Here is a 23,385-nt window from a genome sequence, read left to right on the forward strand (position 1 = left end):
CCTTGGCCTCCCTTCAAGTGGTACAAGTGGGTCCTTTGTCCTCAGAGCTTCCAAAGGGCTTATTCTTTATTTTTAAGACAATGACACCCTTTCCTCCCCACCCACCCCACTCTGCCCCATCCTACCCCACACAGAAGTACCAAAGATGGAGGGAGGAATAGATAGATAGATAGATATCCAAGCGCAAACATACATACAGAGATACCTTTTCAGTTTTTAAGATTCTTGATTTCAGCAACCCTATTCCATTAATGAGGGCAGACCCCTGCAGATGGGCCCCCATGGCTACTTGGATTATCAGAAGGCCAGACCAGTTCTCTTTGGAGACCCGCACTAAGCCTCATCCTGCAGCATCTGCAGACCAAGGTTTCCACTAAGGAAGGGTCACTTCTACATTTGAGAAACCCATACCCAGAGAGAGGTGCCAGCTTTCTGTGAAAATCAGAGCAAGCTGGTGTGTGTCACCTCACGGTACTTAGGGGCCTTGTTTGTTCTTCTTTTGGAGTAAATCTGTCCCCCCATTCTTGTTTCTTTTGCCTTCCCAGTTCATATATGATGAAGAAATTGTGTGGTAAGTTTTAAACATTTGTTTCTTTTTCATTTTTCATTAGTATCCTTGTTTGTTGGGTTCACTGCATCTTTTTAAAAATTATTTTTACAAACATAAGAACTTGTGAAATTAAAAAAGGCTATCATTCTTTTGTAATATTTATTTATTCTTGGCTGTATAGAGTCTTAGTTGCAGTATACAGAATCTTCCTTGCAGGGCGCAGGCCTCTCTCTACTTGTGGCGTGGCCCCAGAGTGCATGGGCTCTCTAGTTGTGGTGCATGGGCTGAATTGCCTGTGACATGTGGGATCTTAGTTCCCCAACAAAGGATGGAATCTACATCCCCTGCATTGGAAGGTGACTTCTTAACCACTGGACCACCAGGGGCGTCCCAAAAAGGGTGTCATTCTAAGCAGTCATACCTTTATCTATCCTTTCAAAGTGACAAAGATTGTTTTCCTTAATATTCCCACCCTGCTAGATAGCAAGATATTTTATAAAGCTAAAATAATGAAAACAGTATGATGTGTTGCACAGGAATAAACATGGGCCAATATGGGATATGGAACCGAGAACACAGTAATGGGCCCAGTTCTGGGATGGGGCATCATGACAAGGCAGAGAGATGGGGATGGGGAAGGGGGCAGCCTCAGATGCTGCAAAAACAAGGAATCCATGTAGAATCCCTCACACCTAATATAAGAATAAATCCCAGATGAATTCAAGATTTTGCTGCAAAAAGCAAAATTAAAGAGTTTTAGGGTAGAATATAAAACTCATCTTAATGACACTGAGGTAGGACATGATTTCTTAATTAAGATACAAAAGGCACAAACTTCTACAGAGAAGGTTGATATTTCCACTCTAACCTTTAAGGCATGAATGTATTGGGTTGACCAAAAAGTTCATTCAGATTTTCCTCATGATGTTGTTGTTATTGTTCAGTCACTAAGTCATGTCTGACTCTTTGCAACCCCATGGACTATAGCACGCCAGGCTTATCTGTCCATCACTATCTCCCTGAGTTTTCTCAAACTCATGTCCATAGAGTCAGTGATGCCATCCAGCCATCTCATCCTGTCGCCCCTTCACCTCTTGCCCTCAATTTTCCCCAGCATCAGCGTCTCTTCCAATGAGCTAGCTCTTCGCATCAGGTGGCCAAAGTATTGGAGCTTCACCATCACATCGTATTTTCCATAATATGTTATGGTAAAAACCCGAGCAAACTTTTTGGCCAACCCAATACCTTCCACAAGCCATAAAAACATTCTCTTCGTTGACAGTGATTGAGACCTGTATCCTGTATGTGACTATTTGTGGGAATGTATTCATGAGCAGCTGCATGCTTGGGGACCAGAGCATGCTGGTTCTGGGTCTACCCCACCTGTGAGCCAGAAAGTCTCTTTCCTCTGGGTCTCCTCTTCCTCACCTGTAGACAGAGTTCTGAGGAGGTGGTCAGATCATCGACAAACCCCTTTGTCACTCTGCTGGGCTCTGGACTCTGTCAGCAGAGGAAGAGCTCCCCAAAATGACTGCAGGTCATGTTGGGAACTTAGTAGGTCTTCAGGATACATTCCTCAGATGACCCAACAAGTTAAGCCATGGGACTGCCCAGAGGCTTGTGTTCTGAGCTACAGAAATCCCTACCACGTGTGGAGTTGGATGCTGCTTCTGCAGGACGACAGGAAGAGTGCACCCCAGAAAGACCTCCACCCCACCGGCCCCCACCTCGTGTTCTACCCAAGAGGCTACTGTGCCCAGCCTGTCTCTTCAGGCAGTTCTTAGGGCACCTTCCCACCTGCACCCCCAGCTCCTCTGGTCTCTGGCTGGAATCTCACGTGACCACGGGGCCCTTTAGGGTCAAGTCTGCATGACCCCTGGCCACTCCCCTCCCTTCCCTGGGATGAGGTGCTGTGCTTAGCCGCTCAGTCTTGTCCGACTCTTTGCAACCCCATGAACTATAGCCCCCCAGGCTTTTCTGCCCATAGGGATTCTCCAGGCAAGAATACTGGAGTGGGTTGCCTTTCCCTTCTCCAGGGCATCTTCCCAACCCAGGAATCGAACCCATGTCTCCCATATTGCGGGTGGATTCTTTACCATCTGAGCCACCAGGGAAGCCCGAGAATACTGGAGTGGGTATTAATACTGGAGTGGTATCCCTTTTCCAGAGGATCTTCCTGACCCAGGAATTGAACCAGGGTCTCCTGCATTGCAGGCAGATTCTTTACCAGCTGAGCTAGCAGGGAAGCCCTGGGATGAGGTGGTTCCTCCCTTTTCTAGGTAGCTTGAGGAGCTCCTCCTGAGTCCTGCAGAGCCCCTGTAGTTGAGAAGACCCCAGCCCAGCCTTCTCTGTTGCCAAGCGAGTGCCAGATGGCAGGACAGATGCGGGCTGGGTGGCTCGTCCGCTGGCCTGGGTCCTGGGTCAGGGAAGGTGACAGGACACCCCGCGGTGCCCCACCCGCTGTGCCGGGCACACCGAGCCGCAGCTGCGGGCTTCCCCCGTTCTAACCGGCCTCCTTTCTCTCTCTGAGGTGGGAAGGCCTGGTGCTCATCATCTTGTACGTGTTTTACATCCTGATCATGAAGTAAGTACCCTTCTCCTCTCCTGGGCTGTCTCACCCCTGGTTCCACACCCCACTGCAGCCTTTCATCAGAGGCAGAAGAAAACCTTGGTCAGCCCTTTCGGTCAGTTTTGGCCACCCTGTTTCTCCAGGGGACACCCTGCTGGGGCAGCCAAGGTGGGAGAGACATATTCAGACTCTGTAGTACGGTACCGTCCACACTTGGGCCAGGGCGGGCGGCTGGTGGCAGGAGGCTGAGGCCACTCCCCGAATGAGTAATAGTCAAGGACCTCTCTCCCACCCTGTTCCACAGCCTTGGCCGCAGGGTGACTGCTCTTGCTTGCTGTCTCTATAAATCCCCTGATAATTTAATGCCACTCTTGCAAAAGAGCCAGGCAGCTCCAATCTCTCCAGACTCATAAAATGCCACCTCTGGAGGCTGTCACCCTTGCACAGCTGCAGAGGGTACCGCAGGCAGTTCTAAAGGTGCAGACCCTGGGTGCACACCCTCCACCCAGTGTCTGCACCCATGAGGCCCTCTGGAAGCTTCCCCCGGTCAGAATCATCTCAGAACTACCCAGGATGTGTAGCATTCAGTCATAAAAAGGAAAGTATGACTCATGCCGTGATGCAGAGGAACCTTGAGGGCATTATACTGAGTGAAAGGAGTCAGGTCACAAAAGGACAAATACTGGGCCATTCCACTTCTGTGAGGTGCTGAGGAGACTCAGATTCCTAGAGGCAGGCAGCAGATGAGAGCTTGATTACCAAGTGCCTGGGGGAGGGCATCATTAATGATTCCTTGACGAATGAGAACAGAGTTCTGTTTGAGACGATTGCACCACCTTAGAGATGTAATTATGGCCACCGAAATGTGAGCCTGAAAATGGAAAATAGTTAAAATAGAAAATTTTATGTCAGACGTATTTTTCCACAATTGAAAAAAAAAAAAAGCTACCCATGAGATAAGCCACATTCAGATTTTTAACTTTCTCCTCACACCTCCGCAGATAATTAAAAAAGAAAACACCACTGAGGTTTATAAGACTAGGAATCCCCACGCTGACATAAAACACGTATCGTGTTTTCTAAAAATGGATGGTAAGCTGTCAAAACGGCAGGAGAATTGTCTTTCAAGGTCTCCTCTCTGAGTGCCTTTGGGTGAGGCCGCCAGCCTGGGGTCTGGGACGGAGTCTCCTCTCTTTGGGGACAGTGGCACTGGCTGGATGGTGTGGGGACAGGGCCTCAGGGCACCCATGGGAGCAAGGCCAGGCCTGGGAGTGCCTGCTTTGGGCCTCTCCCTTTTGTTAGGGCAGGCTTATGGTGTGCAGAAGTAGGCGTCAGTCATTTTCTTGAGCTAAAATGTCTCTTATGACCCCAGGAAGCCTATTCAAAAGGGGCAGGCCCCATTGTTCCAGGGTTCCTGTCAGGAAGCTCTGTCAGCTCAGCTGAAAAGATTAGGATTAACATAAATACGCTATGGATACTATGTGTAAAATAGATAATGGGGACCTACTGTATAGCACAGGGAACCTACTCATTGCTCTGGGATAAATTTAATTGGAGTCGCAAAAAAGAGGGGATGTCTGTGTGTATGGAGCTGATTGACCTTGCTGTACGGTAGAAACTCACACAACATTGTAAAGCAACTATTAATATAATCGAATAAAAATTAAAAAAAAAAAAAACTCTTAGCTCCCCACCCCCTCACCCAAGGCCAAGCTCACTGCAGGTGTGCAGGGGAGGGGGATGGGGAGGAGGCCCTGCCCACTGCCCCGCCCCTAGCCACTCCCCTGCCCGGCCTCTCCTGCTGCTCTGACCTCCCTTAACTAACTTGCAGGTACAATGTGAAGATGCAGGCCTTTTTCACAATCAAACAAAAGACTATCGCAAATGGCAACACGGTCAACAGTGAGCTGGAGGATGGTAATGATTACTGTGATAGTAGCTCTGATGACCCTTCCCTGCCATTGCTGGGGCAAGGTAAGGCTGAGCAGACAGGAGGGGGCAAACGTGCCATTAAAACCACACACACACGCCATAAGCTGTCACTGTCTCCCTTGGTCACAGGACCCTACATGAGGAGGGCAAGTGATTGGGAGCTGTGGCTCAGATGGGACAAAGATGAGCCCAGGGTCCACAGTCACGTCCCCAGGGGTCGCCCCAGGCCTCCTGAGGAAGGCTCAAGGCCTGCCTGGCTTTCCTGACATGCAGTGAACCATATCTCTGACCTGGGTCAAAGGCCAGTGCCAGGAAGCTGAGGACTTGGGAAGGCAGAGCAGGTGGAGTCTCCCTGTGGTTTCTCAGATGCCAGGCCCGGTTCTGGAGAGCTCTGTTCTAGAGAGACCGCTGACTCGTTGCCCAGAGGAATAGCAAGGCTGGGAAGGATGCCATAGAGCTGGAGAATTCCAGACCTGCCCCCAAGAGCCCTGCTGGAAGCCCCTTCTCCTGGGAGCTGTGGCCTGGTCTCCTCAGCTTCTCCCTGGACCCTTGTCTGGGGATTCTGGACCTCCGAAGCCAGCCCGTGGTCTGTCAAGTACCCCCAGATGTTTGGGCTTGACCAGCTACTGCCTTGGAAATCTTGTCCTCAATTCTTATATTTTGGCCGAACCTTGCAGCATGTGGGATCTTAGCTCACTAACTAGGAATTGAACTCATATCCCCTGCAGTGGAAGCTCAGAGTCTTAACCACTGGACCACCAGGGAAGTCCCTATTCTCAATTCTTAATCCAGCCAGTTACCAGGTGATTCCATCCAGGGCGGCAGTTCTGCCAGGGAGCCAAGAGCGTTGATGCCCTCTCCCACCCAAGACTTGTGTTAAGGTCTGAATAGGTTCTTGGAGTCAGGATCTGGGGGAAAAAACAGCTTTAACTGGCATTGCCGACGAGTTCCACCCATGGTGTTGGTAAAGCTCTCCTTTAACCAGGAGCCAAAGCACCGTGGACCAGCCTCCTGAGGGGTATTTCTCTTTTATTCCTCATGGCCTTGGGCAAGTCACTTTTAGGTCACTTTAATTCCTAATTCCCGTAGGCTCAGAGGGGACTGTTTGCGTGTGTCTGGGACATGTAGGGGCCGAAATCTATACTCCTAGGTACTCCCCCAGCCCTCACCCTAGGGGTGGGTCAGGGTAGGAGATTCCTCACATGTGCACTTTGAGCAAGTGCTGGTTGGCCAAAAAGTTCGTTCGGATTTGGGGAAAACCCGAACAAATCTTTTGGCCAATCCAATATGTTCTGTCCCATCTCAGGTAACCCCCACGAAGAAGGTACCTGTCGTGGGTGCTGAGTGAGGGGTGAATCTCTCCACGTGGAAGGAGGAAGGCTGCTGGGGAGAGGGTATGGGTGCAGCCAAGACCACCGGCCCACCCCTGGGGGCCCCAGGAAGGAGCCCAGCAGAGCACAGGTCGGTGCCGTGCTCCTGTTTCTTAGACGTGAGCAGACTGCCCCAGAAGAGCTGTTTCCAGAACAGCCTTGTCAGGAGGAGAGGAAACGGTGTGGCCGCTCTTTGGGACTTTTAGCTCACAGACACAGCAGCTCCAAGGCGGGTCCCCACCCCTCACAGTTTCTTAAGACAGAGGCTCTTCCTGGCCATCCTTGCACACAGAGATCAGAGCTCCTGGGGTCCTCTGAACCTTCATGGTGAGAGGAGCGATTCTGTTTACCAAGTCAGTGGGAGATGCCCACATACTCAGGTGCCAGCCCCAGGAGCTACCTGCTGCCCATGTGGCTGATGGAGGAGGCTGGTCCCCAGTGCCGTGGGTCAGGGATGTGAGCATTTCCTCTTCCAGGCAAATCCAGGCTGCCCTGAGGCCACGTGGGGCCTTTCCAGGGGCTCTCTGGTGGCCCTCACTTTTGCACTTTAATCAGTAGGATTTCCCACTAGTTTATTGCTTTCCCCCAATCCTCGAAGTCCAGGACAATTTCTGGAAAATTGGAAGATTAGACAGAAGACTGTCCCCTAAGGCCAAGGAAAGGAGGGGACATAGGTCTCCCTCCAGCTCTTATCAGGGTGAATGCTCTTAGATAAAAGCCAAGGAGGAAACGGGCTAGGGCAGGGTGTAGGGACGTAGGCCTGGAACTGGAGAGGTTGGGGCCCGGAGACACAGCCCCGGATGGTGGCTGCTCCTTTCCTCTTGGGCCCATGCTCTTCAGGCCTCCTTCCTGGGTCTCCTTTGGTGGGCCCCTCTCCCCAGCAGCCTTCCTCCTTCCACGTGGAGAGATCGACCCCTCACTCATCACCCACGATAGGAGCCTTCCTCCTGGGGGTTACCTGAGATGGGACAGAACAGATTGGCTTGGCCAAAAAGTTCGTCCGGATTTCCACACGAACTTTTTGGCCAACCCAATACTTGCTCAATGTGCACATGGGGTGGGGGGTGGGGCAAGCGGGGAAGTGTTTATCACTCACTGAAGGGCATGGTCCCCTAAAAGCAGATTGACTGGGGCAGGAGATTACACCCCAGGGTGTGGGGGGGGGTGGGGGGTGCCTGAGGAGAACAAGGCTTTGGGATTTTACCCTTTCTGACAGTGTTGCCACAGAATCTTTCAAACTCAGAGCTCATCTCCCCTGGTCCTCAGTCTCCAGGCAGGTCCCATAAACCACGCCATCCAGGGTTGTCAAAGATTGCTGGCTTATAGATGCTTTCAGGAAGACACACACACACAAAACCCTGATTTTGCTGTTTTGCAGTTTGGGTGTTTCCCATAGATGTAAAATCAAACCTTTTTTTAAACCCAACCTCTTGACAGGAAAGGAGATTTGCCTTTTTACCCCCCACTCCTATAAAATGCCATTATGTACTTGAATGCTCTTAAAGATCACACAGTTCAGCTCACCAGATCAGCGCAAGCTGGTGTTCTCTTTGGGGGGAATAGCATCCTCCAGTTTTGTTCTGCATACAGTTTTTTTTTTTCCCCTAAAAGTTTTACACATTTTTTTATACCACACTTCAATTCTGCTCCAGAAAGCAGAGCACAATACAGCAAGAAAAGTGTCCAGGATGGAGGCAGGCGGGCACCCCATTTCCCACCGTGGCTGGAGGTCTGGCCTCTCCTTGCTGGCTGTCAAGTGGCATTGCACATGACCCAGTAGCTGGGGCCATTTTGACCACCAGCTGGGCTCACTGTAGGACCCTTCCAAGCTTCCCTGGCCGGGGACACAACTTTGTCTTGGAACGGGGAGGGAGGGGGTGATACCTGGCCTTAGGTTGAACTTCCAGGGCAACATGCTGACATTGGCTGGGTTACCTGCTAAGCACGCAGTGGGTGGCGCCAGGATGAGATGCCCAAGAAGCCGAGGAGGAGAGGGGCCATCCCCACGGCCAGAGGTCCCAAGCATTGAAGTCCCCCTACTAACACCCTCCTTCACATAACCCCCGGCATCTTGGCCACCATCAAGAATGCTGCCCCAGACTCCCGGCGCCCACCGCACGCTAATCATCTCTGCAATCTCTGTTGGCCTTTGTCTCCTTAACACTTCTCCTCTTCTAAATTGTAAGTAATCTGCTTTGGCCCAAGCAATAACACATGCATTTAAGAAACAGAACCCACGAGTCCAATGCACGCCTCATTGGCGGTTAATATTTGTCTCCCTCAAATGCATGGTCCTCCTGGCTTTGGTTCTAACCACATGCCTCCTGTCTGCTGAGCCTTGCTGCCTGTTGGGTGAGGGTGTGTGTGTCTGGTGTGCATTTGTTCGTGTTTGTGCTGTTAACTCTCATGCAGGTTTGCTCTGACTGCTCCTAGTTACCCTGTTATCCAGGAAGGACTCTCATCAGAAACGGGTGACCAGTGGAGAGGGACGGGCGTACCTGCTTTGGCAGCCCCTCAGAGGGGAAAGGCTCCCTGCTTCTGAGTGCTGTGTCCAAGAGTGTTTCTATTTCTGGACCCTCCTGGGCTCTGGAGTTGACTGTCAAGCCCCCCAGGGACTCCAGCCCAGAGCATGTTCCTGAAGGTGGTGGGGAGAGTCCAGGGACCAAGGAGATTTGTTCTTCAGCCTCATGAGTGGGAGCAAAGGGTCAGAGAGAGCGGCCTCCCTGCTGGGGGGTGCTGGTTTCACTGGAGACCCTGGTCTGGGCCAGCAGCTCACTGTGCACCCCTCACAGCAGGCTCCTCTCCTGGGTCTCAGTTGCCTCCTCAGGGCCTGTGAGCCAGATCCTTGACCTCACTCCTACCGCCTCATGGAGAACAAATTTGGAAGCATAGTGTGCCACGTGGAGCTGGTTCTTCTAAGAGAGAGCAGGGAGCTCCACAGGAAGCTTAGAACCAGTGCTGTTACCCCCCAGCATTTTCCCTTTACGGGGCCCTTGTCCATTTGTGAAGTTTTGTCTGAGCCTCTGTAAATGGTGGGGAAGAAAGGTCCCCCTCAGAGTCATTGGTGAGAGGTGGCAGGGATCCAGTCCACTTTGTAGGTGGGCTGCCTCATGAGGCTTAGGTGAGGAACTGAAAGACCCTTGCCTTTAGCCAAGACTGGGCGCCAGAAGAGAGGGTCGTCAGTCGGCAGAGGGCGTAGCCCTGGAGATGAGCATGTGGTCCTATAAAAGGGGACCCTGGGGATCTGCTCAATACTTGCGGGTGGTTCAGACCCAGGTGGTTCGCTCTACTAATAGGAGGGTCTGCAGCCAGCCTCCCATGTGGCTACCAGCGGCTGAGACCACAGCCCAAGAAGTCTGCCCCTCGGGGGGATGTCAGTCACCCCAGCCCTGGGGTTTTGCCCTGGCGGTTCTCAGCACTAATCATGGCTTTGTGCTCAATATAGTGAAGGAGGAGCCGCAGTACAACAAAAACCCAGTGGTGATGGTGGACGAGGTCATGAGCTCCAGCCCTCCCAAGTTCACCTTCCCAGAGGCGGGCTTACGCGTAATGATCACCAATAAATTTGGGCCCAGGACTCGTCTGCGGATGGCCAGCAGGATCATAATTAATGAGGTAAGTTTCCTTCAAGGCCCGTGAGACCACGTGAGCCTGAGGCCTTGGATGGGTTCCAGCACTGCAGGAAGCCCTGGCTTGTCAGGACACTTCCTGGCGTTGGGCCCAAAGTGTCCTCTGCCAGGCTAGTGTTTATCACCAGCCCACTGAAGCAAAGAAGCCCAGACAGCACCCACAGGCAGCAAATGATCCTATCAGGAAGGAATTTAAGGCAGGTAGCAATCGAATACCATGTCTGCCACATTCCACTAAGTATTTTGTCAAGTACTGCTGCTGCTGCTAAGTTGCTTCAGTCGTGTCCGACTCTGTGCGACCCCATAGTTGGCAGCCCACCAGGCTCCCCAGTCCCTGGGATTCTCCAGGCAAGAACACTCCCGTGGGTTGCCATTTCCTTCTCCAATGCATGAAAGTGAAAAGTGAAAGTGACATCGCTCAGTCTTGTCCAACTCTTAGCAACCCCATGGACTGCAGCCTACCACGCTCCTCCGTCCATGGGGTTTTCCAGGCAAGAGTACTGGAGTGGGGTGCCATTGCCTTCTCTGTTTGTCAAGTACTAGAGAAAGACTAATTGGAGCAAGACTGGTCTGAAGTGCAGATTTTTTTTTTTTTAATGTTACTCAGGGCAAAAAAAAGAATACATACCTATTCTGTATGGATAGAGCAACTCTAGAGGAAAACTGAAAGACTATAGAAGCCTTCTGGTTTGTCTCTCTCAGCATGTGGATCCATTACCTCCTTTGTTATAATGGAAAGTGAAGTGGAAGCGAAAGTCGCTCAGTCGTGTCCAGCTCTTTGCAACCTCATGGACTATACAGTTCATGGAATTCCCCAGGCCAGAATACCAGAATGGGTAGCTGCTCCCTTCTCCAGGGGATCTTCCCAACCCAGGGATCAAACCCAGGTCTCCCACATTGCAGGCAGATTCTTTACCAGCTGAGCCATCAGGGAAGCCCAAGAATACAGGAGTGGATAGCCTATCCCTTCTCCAGTGGATCTTCGCAACCCAGGACTTCAACCAGGGTCTCGTGCATTGCAGGCAGATTCTTTACTAGCTGAGCTACCAGTGTTATAACTTACGTCTCTTTTAATGCAACCTCAAGGTAGCTGCAGATGTTCTTTTTCCAAGGATAATTCTCTCTTGATTCCTATAAAGCTGGAGTCATGACCCCCTTCCCACTGCTACCATTCATACTCATACTGAGTCACGCCCCACCTCCTTACAATTCTGTCCTTGCATAGCTGTTGCTGAGTCCAAACTTGGTCTGTTTGCCACAGGACAGGCCAGTTAACTGAGAGATTAGGTGTTGAAGCAATGACTAGGACATAATTTGGAAAGCATGATTGAGAAGATGGCAGACTAATGTCTCAATAGGACAGAGGTGGGGAGGGGGGTAGTTGAGTAGATAAAGACCTTTATCTTGCAGAAATCTCCTGGAATGGCCAACCTGGGGGAAGAGGCGTAATGTGTTAATCAGAGGGGCAGGCTCCCCTGAGGCAGGTCTTTAGGGAGGGAATGTGTTAATCTCTTCAGGAAGAGGGTCAGGTTCCCTGAAAAGTATTAGTCACTCAGTCATGTCCAATTCTTTGTAACCCCATGGACTGTAGCTTGCCAGGCTCCTCTGCCCATGGAATTCTCCAGGCAAGAATACTGGAGCTGGTGGCCATTCCCTTCCCCAGGGGCCCCATTCCCTTCTCCAGGGCATCTTCCTGGCCCAGGGTTCCCTGAAGCATGTTATTAGGTATGATTATAATAACAAAGGGTGGCACCGGTGGTAAAGAACCCACCTGCTAATGCTGGAGACAAAAGAAACTGGTTGGAAGATCCCTTGGTGGGGGAGGCATGGTAACCCTCTCCAGTGTTCTTGCCTACAGAATCCCATGGACAGAGGTGGGCTCTGTCCACCTGGTGGGCTCACCTGGTGGGCTCCAGGTGAAAAATGTAATTTTTCAAAGGTTGAAGTCAAACAGATCCATCATGGAGTCAGAATTGGTTCTTCCCTGCAACACAGGTATTTGCGGGGTTTTTTGTTTGTTTTGACTATGAGGAAGACCTTTCATTTAACCCTTTTTGGGTGGTAAAATATTATGCCTGGGCATGCGTCTCAGATGTAGATCATTTTTCTCTTTTAGGTGGCTAAATGTTGTGGACATGTTTGTAGGAAAAACAGTTTTCGATTTCCACCCAATCCTAGACTTCATGATTTAGGAGTCCCTGCCTAAAACCAATACGAAGCCAGTTAATGGTCAACTCATCTTTCTTTTGGAAAAAATAACATGCTTCCATTTTAAGTAATAATGTCTTTTTTTGCCCATCTTTTTGCTTCCAGTAAGCACAGGATAAGTGTTAGGCACACAGTTACAGAGTATTGCCTTGGGGGCATGTGTAGCATAAATATTTTTAATGAGAGCCAGATAAAGATGAGCCATGCAAAGGCAAACAGATTTTTAGAAACATGGAAACCTGTTAATTTCTTGATATGTGGTTTCTCCCTTTCTCCAGTTTAGTAGAAACCCACTGACTTGGCTTATGCTTGGGTGGAAAGAAGGCAGACTCGGTCAACAGCTATAAGGAAATAGGGGAGGGAAGAGGTCTGATTGGTTCAGAGGACACCCATTACACAGGGTGAAAGATTTGGACAGCAGAAGCCTTCCAAATGGCTATTAACCCTATACGATGCTCAAATTAAAAGGGAAATGCGAATTAAAACCACGATTAGATTCCACCACACATCCACCAGAATGACTAAAATGGGAAGGACTGACAATATCAAGCATCGACAAGGATGGGAAGCAACTGAAATTATAATCCATTTCTGGTACAAGTGTGAAATGGTTCCACTTGCACCTACCTTATGACCTCACAATCCCACTTCTAGATAAATACCCCAGAGAAATGAGTGCATATGTCCACAAAAAGGCATGGTCATGGCATTCTTCCTCATAACCAAAAAAGAGGAAATAACCCAAATGCCCATCAAGTGGCAAAGGACATACGGTGTGTTATTCACACGGTGGAGTACTATAAACTCCTGGAAAATAACGAACTACTGATTCATGCAACAAGGTGGATGAACCTCACAGATATTAGGCTGAGTGAGAGAAGCCAAATATAAAATAGTATGTACTCTCTGAATCCATATGTAGGAAATTCAAGTTCAGGAAAAACTTAATTGATGTGTATAAAAGTCAGAATGGGGTTACCTTAACTACTTCTGGAGAGAGGGGACACTTAGCGAGTTGTCTGAGAGGCTGGAAATGTTCTACGTCTTAATATGAACCATCACTGGACCATTGTACACAATGTACATGCAATTTTTGCATGATATACCTGAAATAAGATTTTTTAGCTATGCAGAGCCTCTCCTGTGACTTTGGTTTATGACCTGTGGTTTATGACCATCCACTGGGAAAGTCAGAGTGACTGCTTTTATCCATTGTCATGGGCCAGTTTGTCAGGTTGACACTAAGAAGAAACCCTGGGCTCTGACCGATCCCCTTGCTGATACTGGTCTGAGTGGAAATGAGCAAACTTAGCTGGATTCTAAGGTCCTGGAGCCATTTCTCAGGCAAATCCGAAGCCAGGGGTGTTGTTCTAGAAACCCTTAAGTGCCACCTGCCTGTGAGGAGCCAAGCAACAGGATTCAGCTTTGTCACGCGCCTGGGTGTCTGTCTTGCCTCCTGTCCACACAGAGGCAAAGGCTGATCAACTCGGCCAATGGCGTGAGCAGCAAGCCGCTTCAGAACGGGAGGCACGAGAGCATCGAGAACGGGAACGTGCCCGTGGAAAACCTGGAAGAGCCACAGCGGGACCAAGAGCCCCCGCCGCAGCCCCCGCCACCTCCCCAGGAGCCAGAGTCCGTGGAGGCCGCTTTCCTGTCCCCCTTCTCCATGCCTGGTGAGTCCTGGGGGGCAAGGCTCTCGGGCCACACTGCTGGGGCCTCCGAGGGTCCAAGCCCGGGTCTTCAGGATAGAGAGCTGGACCCAGGAGGGCGGGGGAGTCAGGTGTGAGGGTCCAACATTAAGTCACTCGATGAACACCTCCTCGGTGCTGAACTGTGGGTTAGAGCCACTGTAGGAGGCAGGTACTGCCCAGGGTTGGGGAGCCTGGGGTGCCAGACAGCTGGCCAAGTGGAGGCCTGGGAAGTGCACCAGTAACCCCTAGAAACTGCACTCAAATGCCCAGGGCAGCGGGGCTTTCTCATGCAGTAAAGAAAAACAAGCACATACGTTATTTTTATGGACATGCTCAGACTCTCCAGCCCTTCCAGTGTGGGCAGGCCGTTTTGCCCATGTGTTGCATATTTGCTGGGACAGGATATACTAAAGCCACACATGATCTTTAGACAGTTACACCTTCTGTGTTTGACGATAACCCCTACCTATAAATAAGTTAGAGCCGCTGTGGCTCTGGCCCATGCCTGAGTGTCCTCCATCTCATTGGATGGGCCCGGTGTCATCTGACTGACTGCCAGCTCCTCGCTGACCTCACCTCTGCTCCAGGCACACTGGCCTCCTCACTGTCCTTCTCAGAAAGTAGCAGATATGCTCCTGCCCAGGACCTTTGCACTTGCCCTTTGTTGAAATGCACTTTCTTCTGCTGCCTGTATCACTCACTTCCTTATCTTCTTCGGGTCTCTGCTTAAATGTCACCTTTTCGGTGTGGCCTTCTCTGACCACCCTAATTTAAGTATTTTATATATATATATTTTTATCTTGTGTGTCTCCCTGGCTAAAATATCAGCTCCGTGCCAGCAGGTATCTTTGTCTATTTCATTCACTGTTGTATCCCCAGTGCCCAAGCATGACACATAGTAGGTGCTTAGTAGATGTCCATCAAGTGAATGATTTCAGGAATTTGTGTGTGAGAGGATCCCCAGACACACCCAATCTGTCTTCATCTTTAGCCATACTCCTCTGCAGTCCATGATGAGAAATAAAGGCCTGAGCTCTTTAGCCCCATCTCGGAGATTTTTTCTTGGTGTCCTGCCATCCTGAATGGCAGCAGAATTCCAAGATTTTCAAGTCCAAAACTTGATGTTTTTCCAAAAAGACTTCTGTGTTTAACCACAGGCTCACGGATGGCGCCTGATTTGGGAGATGGCTTGGGGTGGGGAGAGGAGAGGAGAGGCAGTATGGTCCCAGGGAGGAAGATGCAGGCACAGTCCAGGAAACAGCCTGCTTTGCTGGGGGTTCGGACTGAGAAGAAGCCACCCTTTGGCGGTTCTGTTCTCCAGCCCCAGGAGGTGGACGGAATCCCCGTTTTACAGACGTGGGGCCTGACAGGGTGGTCACCACCTCCCCCTACTGCGGTTTCATCTAGACGGTGTTCCTGACCCTGCTTATTGTCCAGGGCTCTGCAGGAAACCAGGGGAGGGGCCTGCCCTTTGGGGCAGCTGCCATTCTGTAAAGGGAGGCAGCCTCATAGAAGGGCACCTCATCTTTCCATTTCCTTGAAGCTTTGAGTTTGGCAGGACTGAATTGGGTGGTCCCCAGGGCCAACCACCTCCCTCCTCTCATCCTGGTGCCAGAATCTGATGCTCCTGGAACAACTGGCTTGTGGGAAACCAGGTCTAGCTCCCTGCAGGGACTCTGGGCAGGTCACCTCCTGAGGTGAGGAGCTCAGAATGCTGTTCTTTTGCAAGGGCTGGGACCAGATCGCTCCCAGGTTCTCTGCATCCATGAACCCTTTCCCAGGGAGCTCCGCCTTTCCTGGAGGGTGGAAACTTCCTGTTGAAGTTGGTTCCACATTCTTCTTCAAGCCAGAGGCTCTGGGACATTCCCCTGGGCTGGCCCTCAGCAAAGCTTCCGCCCAGGGCTCGCCTCTGGAATGGACCGGGGCTCCCTGTGTCCCTGCGGAAGCTCCCTTTGTGTCCCTGCGGAAGTGTTTCCAGGTGGCGCCCTGGGAAACCGCAAGTACTTCCTCTCCATCTCCTCTAACCTCAATGTGAGAAGCGGGGGGCCAGGGAACGGGGTTGTGTGGCTGCTGCCTGTTTAGGTGTGTCCAGCGGCCAAGGGAAATTGAGGCCAATGTGGACAGGGGTTCACAGGAATGTGGAGCCAGGCAGCGGGACACAGCACCTGTGAGAGATTCCGCACAGCCAGCTGCAGGCCCTCCGTCCACCCACTCATCCTCGTCATCTTTTCAGCTCGTCTCTGGTTGTGGCTTAGTGGTGAAGACTCCGCCTGCAGTGCAAGAGACTTGGAGGAGACATGAGTTCGATCCCTAGGTTGGGAAGATCCCCTGGAGAAGGAAATGGCAACCCCACTGCAGTATTCTTGCCTGGGAAATCCCACGGACAAAGGAGCCTGGTGGGCAACACAGTCCATGGGGTTGCAAAGAGTTGGACACGACTGAGCAACTAAACAATTGGTTGTGGCAACACAACGATCTGAGACCGTGGGGAGGCCCTGAGGGGCTTTAGGAGCCGGTGGAGCTAGTGTTCCCCTAAACTGGGGCCCAGGAAGGAAGCTGGGGCCAGGGGAGGGATAAGGGGCAGGGCACTGGGAAGAGGGGAGGATCTGTTCCACTCAGAACTAGCGTGGCTGCAGGTATCAAGAAATGAGCCCAGGCTGTCTGGTGTGCAGCTCTTCCGTGTGGTTGGGGACAGGCTGGGAGGCAGGCGCTGGAGGCTTGAAGTCCTGGGTTGGAATCTTGGTTCTGCTACTCACCAGCTCTGTGACTCTGTTTCATCCCCTAAACCTCAGTTCCTCATCCACCAAATGGGATGAAGGCATCCTCTGTAAGCAGTACATAGGTCTTTATTCTCCCCTTCTGTGTGACACACGGGTGCTCAGTAAGTGTTCGTTTGGATGACATGCCTGCATGTTAAGTCACTTCAGTCATGTCCAACTCTTTGCAACCCTATGGATTGTAGCCCACCAGGCTCCTCTGTCCATGGGATTCTCCAAGCAAGAATACTGGAGCGGGCTGTCGTTTCCTACTGCATGGGATTTTCCCGACCCAGAGATCAAACCTGTGACTATAATGTCTCCTGCGTTGGTAGGTAGGTTCTTTATCACTAGGGCCACCTGGGATGACAACATGCTTTAATCACATGGTTTCTGTTACATACAGCTTCTCACGCTCTCTTCTGCTTGGCCCATAAACAATGTTCTAGAAAATTCATGGGAGTCAGAATCCCTGGAGGTCTGGCACCGTGGTCATTCCCAGAGTCAGGAAGAGGGAACTGGTATCTACTATGCTATCCACCCGTTTTGTGCTAGGCACTGGGCTTCAGGTACTTTGCAGACAAGATGATTATTTCAGCCAGTAAATATTTGGGTACCAGCCTCTTGTGGGCCTTGGTGATCCAGGCAGAAACAGGACACCCATGGACTCTGGGAGCTTCCAGGCGTGTGGGTTAAATCTGAGCAGATGATCACACAATACATTTTATGTATCATCTCCTGCCCTCACTACACAGCTGAAGGTTGGGGATGGTGGAAATGCCAGCCCATAGCCCCCAGGCGCTGCCCACCCACATGATGTGTCACTGGGCTCGTAGACCAGAGCCCGAGGGCACCCAGCCACAGCCTGGCTCGGTTGCCTGCCTGGTCTGACGCTGGATTCACATCTACGCCCGGTGCTCTTCCCACTTCAGGCCACAGAGGCTGGTAATTGGGCCTCCTGGGCCAGCTGTTGGCTGGGGGAGAGGAAAAGCCGGAGGAGCTCTTTCTCCCATGGGAACTGTGGTCTGCAGCGCAGGCGTTGCCCTGCAATGGCCAGCCAGTGACCCTGAGCCCCAGTCTGGCTGGGGAGAACCCTTAATATATGCTGTTTGTGGCTGATGTACTGTCTGGGACATTCTCCTGCCCCATGGGCCACACCCTTGCCCTCCAACTGGACTCCTCCTGCTCCCATAAGGGTAAGGAAATCACATCTTGTGTCCAGTATGCTGGCCCTTGTGTCTATCATTATTATAAGTGGCCGCATCTATTGGGGTCTCGTGTGTCAGGCATTGAATGGAAAACAGGGAATTCTTACAGGGCTCTTCTGGAGCTTCTGTGTGCCATGTCCTGTTCTAAGAGCTTTACATGCATTCCCTCATTTAATCCTCATGATAACACGTAAGGTGGGGACGACGATCATCTCCAGTTTATGGAGAAGGAAAGGGAAGCACAGAGAGGTTCAGTGACTTGCCCACAGTCACCCAGCTACTAAGTGGAAATCAAGGGTTTCCAACCTGGGTGGCCCAGGCTAACCACCTTCTCTTTGTACCATGCATTTTCATTACATCCTTGCAGCTATCTTGAGAAGGAGGCATTACCATTATCCCCATTTTACAGAGAGGGAAACTGAGGCTCCGAGAGGCTGTGGGACTTCCCAAGTCACACAGTTATTATGTGGGGAGCCACTCTTCCACCCTGCACCTCCTGATCTACAAACACCATCTCGGACTGGTCCAGTCAGGAGCAGAAATCTAGGCCCTTGGAGGTTCTTAAACTGTGTGTGTGTTAGTCACTCAGTCAAGTCTGACTCTTTGTGACCCCATGGACTGTAATGCACCAGGCTCCTCTGTGCATGGAATTTTCCAGTCAAGAATACTGGAGTAGATATTTCCTTCTCCAGGGGATCTTCCTGACCCAGGGATAAAACCCAGGTCTCCTGCATTGCAGGCAGATTCATTACCGTTTGAGCCACCAGGAAAGCCCTTGAATGGTAACAGGAGGTAAAGTGTACTGAGCGCTTCCTATGGACCGGGCAGGGTGGTTCACACGCACTCATTAAGTCCTCAGGACCACCCTGGAGGGTGGGTACTGTTATTATCCCCATTTCCCAGGTGAAGAAGCTGAGGCTCAGAGAGGTTTAGTTGCCCACTGTCACACAGGAAGAAGGGACAGCACCCCACACTGGCATAGTGCTTAAGGGACAATACTGTGGCCAACCAGTGGATTCTTCTGCACTCTTCCTGTAGAGTCCTTAAGAAAATGCTTGTCTCTGTCCATCGTGTCTTCTAGCTGGTACATAGGTACCAAGGAACTTGTCTGTGTTAAGAAACCATGTTGAATTGAGTTGGAATTATAGGCCTTCAGGGACCTGGCATGCTCTCATCAGTCCTCGGATGACACAGCTAAACATTTTCTTCATCAGAAAACTCAGCACAAGCCATCTGAAGATTTCGGGAAGTTTCTAGAATGTCTTCTCCCCACCCCATCCCCATCTTCCTCTGTCCTACAGGGAACTAGAGAGCCGTGCTGGCTGGGAGGAGAGGGGTCTGCTTATTCTCTCTGAGCCCAGTAAGGGGGACTGCAGAAATGGAGCTCTAGAAAACTCTGCCCTGCTCTTTCCTCTCAGCCGCTCAGCATGGCTGGGAGCACAGAGGAGAAGCTGCTGCTGCCACGGGCTCACGTACATGTGAAATTCCACACCCAATTTCTGTCTGCTCCAGGCCCCCAGAGGCACATGGCACTTCACGGTAAAAATGATTTTGTTCTTGCCTGGGTCGTGGGAGCCGCCAGAGAAATCACACAGTCGGTAGACTGTCTCGTAAGTCAAGGTCAGGATTTCAAAGAAGTGGCCTTGTCAGTCACTGTGGAGCCCTGAGGTGTCAGCTCACACCTAATTAGAACAAACACTGGCTGAACACTGTAATTTCTTAATATAACAGCTCTATTGAAGTGTAATTTACTTACCGTAATAGTCACACCTTTGAAGTACACAGTTGAGTGGTTTTTCGTCTACTCACAAAGTTGTGCAACCATTACCACAATCGGTTTTCTTGAGCACCCCCAAAGGAGCCCCCTACCTGCTAGCAATTATTCTCCGTCCTCCCCGCCATCTCCTGGCAACTGCGACTCTGTCTCTTCAGGTTTATCTATTCTGGATATTTTATATAAATGGAATCATTAAATAAGTTACCTTTTGTGTCTGCCTTCTTTGTTGTTGTTTAGCTGCTCAGTCATGTCCGACACTTTGCGACCCCATGGACCGCAGCACACCAGGCTTCCCTGTCCTTCTCTGTCTCCCAGAGTCTGCCTTCTTAGCATGTTTTCAAGGTTCATCTGCATTTGGCATGCGTTGGTCCTTCGTTTCTTTTTCATGACTGAATAATATTCCATTGTATGGATGTACCACATTTCTCCATCAGGGAATGAACAATTGGATCATTTCTGCTTTCTGGTGATAAGTGGTTTATAAAAACAGCTGCTAAAGCATAATAGAGAAAGAGTGTTTTTTTTTGGGGGGGGGTTGTTTTTAATCTAAATGAAAGCAATATTCCTCTGAACTCTCTGTGGTTAACAACAGATGGTCTCTGAATGCTATGGTTAAAAGCAATCTGGGGAATGTTAGACCAGCTTCTTGTATTCCAAAGCAGAAAACTGAGGGGCCAGGGCTTGCCCAGGGGTCAGTACTGACCAGATGGAGCCAGGCATCTGGGCCACCTGCCCTGGAATCTACTCTGTGATCACCCCACAGCCAGACCAGCACAGTCCAAACTGGAAGGAGGGAGGTGAAGGGGCTCAGGACCTGTCATGAGCTGGGCATGCGCTGGGGACCTGAAGTGTCTACGGATGCTGGCAACAGAAGCCCACATGAGCTTCCTTTGAGATAAAAGGGGACCTTTGTTATCATAAGGGTACAGGGGTGTGTTGTGGATCCCATGAACACTTGGACTCACCCAGGGCCTGGACTCAGAGCCTTCATGCATGTTGAGGCTCTTCTTGGCTCTTGTCTTCCTTTCACGTGCCTGCCTGTCTCACTCTGCTCCTTGGCTGTAGATTGGCTTTTCTTAAATCCACTGTCAGTGCCCATGGCAGACCGTGGCCTCCTACTGGCCCCAGACTGACTTCTGCCATGTCCTGCCTCCCTCACTGATTGCCTAGGGTTGCGTCTGAATTTTAGAGTCCTAAGAGGAAGAATGCTATCAGCCCAGAGGTCAGGGGCCCACCCCTGGTCAGTACCCATGCTGGCCAGCATGGCTTTGGTGGCCCCTGGGAGGGCTGTTTGGAGAAAAGAGATGCTGAGCACACACGCCCGCACCCCTTGTAGGTCTATGACAGGTGCCTCGGGCGTTATCAGGAGATGATGGATGCTAATCACTGATGTGGGAGAAATAGAAATTGATAGGCCTAGTAGATGGGTTCCTTATGCAGTGGTGGGACAGACACTCCAGGCTGGGTACCAGTAATGACGCCCACTGAACCGGCTGCTACCACCTCTCTCAGAATTGAAGAGGTGGGGGACTGGGATGTGCTGAAATGTTCAAAAACTCACTGTCAGAGTCACGACCCAGGGACCAGGAAGCCACTGCCACAGCTTTGCTGCCACTGGGCTGCTGGTCAGGCCTGAGAAGGCATCCCTGGTGCCCACGCAGCTAGCTCCTGGGCAGGAATGTGCCGCTGTAGCCAAAGCAGCATCCCAAGAGGCCTGTTTCACAGCAGTGCATCAAAAGCAGCAGAAAGGTGGCCCAGCCCCTCCTCAGTCTGTTTTCCAAAATAAGGAGCCCAGTTTGAGTCTAGAACTTCAACTGCAAGGGAGTCTGGGAAGTGCTGTATGGACACCCTAGGAGGAGGTTGGCGTGGGGGCTGCTGAGGGCCGGCTCAGCATGTCCACTCCCATGGGAGCTGCAGGGATGCCTGGAAAAAAGCAGGGGAACTAATCTTTGCTGATGACTTAGACCGGAACAGACCTGGTGAGGGGCTCATGTGGCTTCCAGTCGCATAGTGAGGCAGAGGAGGGGGCTGGGCCCTGACCTATAGCTTGGCAGACACGTTCTTCATGGAGCTTGGGCCATACACGCCTTATATTTGGGGCTTAGAGTCTGCACACAGCCCTGCTTGCATGTCTGGTGTGGTCCCCATTTCCCAGGTAACTAAGGGCCTCAGGCAGGGCTGGTACCCCAGGTCTGCCTGACTCCTGAGGGCTGTCCTCGGCCTGGTTCCAGTATTGACTTTGGCCAGGAAGGCACTCTGCCAGGCTGGAGTGTGTGCTCTGGAATACAGGGGCAGCAGGAAGGAAGGGGAGGAGGCAGCCAGCTGCTGGGTCTATGGGGTTTGTAAGCACTGGGAACCCACAGGCCTGCCCTGGATGTTTGCTGGATGTTTAAGGTGAGAGGGCCTGCTATTGGGCCTGTCAAGCATTCCTGACTCTTATTTCACTCCCCAGGGCCCCCAGACTCAAGGTGCAACCTTCAGAGGCAGGATGGTCAGCTTCGTACTTCTTGCCTTTCTTTTGTTTCCCCGTAGATCCTTGGGGTGGGTGAGACGGAGGGAGTTATCATGTCACAGCTGAGGACACGGTGGCTCAGAGAGGTTGAAGGTCCACCCACTGCCACACAGTCACGAGTAACAGAGGGCAGACCAGCTCTCTGGCCCCAGCCTTGAGGTTCCTGTGGTGGAGTGCAGAGCTGGCCGTAGCTTGAGGTCATCTTTAGAACAAGAGAGGTGGCTCACCGACCTCAGCTCTGGGACCCACTGACATCCATTCCAGAAGCTTGACTTGGTGGGGGCTGTGGGCGTGGATGCAGAGCTGGGGTAAGGGTCCCTGGAGTCTGCGCCTGCTGAGTGAACTCTGGGCCTAGCTTCTGTGTTGACCGGGAGGTCCTGGTCTGCATGTCTGATCTCTCCTCCTTTTCCAAGGGGAGGAACACTTCTTGGGGAAGCATGAACAGGGTCCCAGAGGCTGAACCATGGTACCTGACTGCCGTGAGAGGGGGAGACCAAGCTAAGGCTGCCTCCCTGGGGACGGCCTTTCGCAGCCCCCCACAAGCTCTCCAGGCTCTACACTGGGCTGCCAGGGCGTCTCTTACTGGGCCTTTGGTCCCTGTGCACTCAGGCCTGACTGCCCGCGTCCCCCTGTCAGCCCCCAGCAGGTCCTGCCCTCTGACCTCACTGGAGCCTCTTGTTTTCTCTCACATGCTCCACTTCTGTCTTCCCCTTCCTCCCAAACCTCAGCTTGGCAGCTCAGCTTAATTACAACCCTGATCTTATCTACTTCCCGCAGGGTCCCACCGCCATTGTCTCTCTAGTGCCCTTAGGCTCAAAACTCATGCTCCAGGGTTCAACATGGTGTCAGTAAGAGGCTTTGGTATTGGGCTTCTGGGTCTGCCACTTCCTAGCTATGTGACCTTGGGCTAGACAGCTTATTTCTTGAAACCTGTTTTCAGTTCAGTTTAGTCACTCAGGCGTGTCTCTTTGAGACCCCATGGACGGTAGCACGCCAGGCCTCCCTGTCCATCACCAACTCCCAGAGTTTACTCAAACTCATGCCCATTGAACGAATGATGCCATCCAACCATCTCATCCTCTGTCGTCCCCCTCTCCTCCCACTTTCAATCTTTCCCAGCACCAGAGTCTTAAACCTGTTTTAGTTTCCCTAAAACACCCAACCCAGTGCTTGACAGTCGTAG

General features: G+C 51.4%; 1 protein-coding gene across 2 annotated transcripts in view; it reads left to right on the forward strand.

Moving 5' to 3' along the window:
* The window catches only part of SLC24A4 (solute carrier family 24 member 4), a 180,250-nt gene that overhangs the window by 133,342 nt on the left and 23,523 nt on the right, over positions 1-23,385 (forward strand). The window contains exons 8-12 of one of the 2 annotated variants that reach the window (XM_068991293.1): positions 546-571; positions 3,081-3,134; positions 4,951-5,093; positions 9,867-10,036; positions 13,727-13,931. In XM_068991293.1, the coding sequence (XP_068847394.1) occupies positions 546-571; positions 3,081-3,134; positions 4,951-5,093; positions 9,867-10,036; positions 13,727-13,931 (598 nt within the window). The remainder of the gene's footprint in view (positions 1-545; positions 572-3,080; positions 3,135-4,950; positions 5,094-9,866; positions 10,037-13,726; positions 13,932-23,385) is intronic. The other variant, XM_068991294.1, reaches the window with a different exon arrangement.

This window comes from Capricornis sumatraensis, chromosome 19 (genome assembly GCF_032405125.1).
Source record: "Capricornis sumatraensis isolate serow.1 chromosome 19, serow.2, whole genome shotgun sequence".
Classification (NCBI taxonomy): Eukaryota; Metazoa; Chordata; class Mammalia; order Artiodactyla; family Bovidae; genus Capricornis; species Capricornis sumatraensis.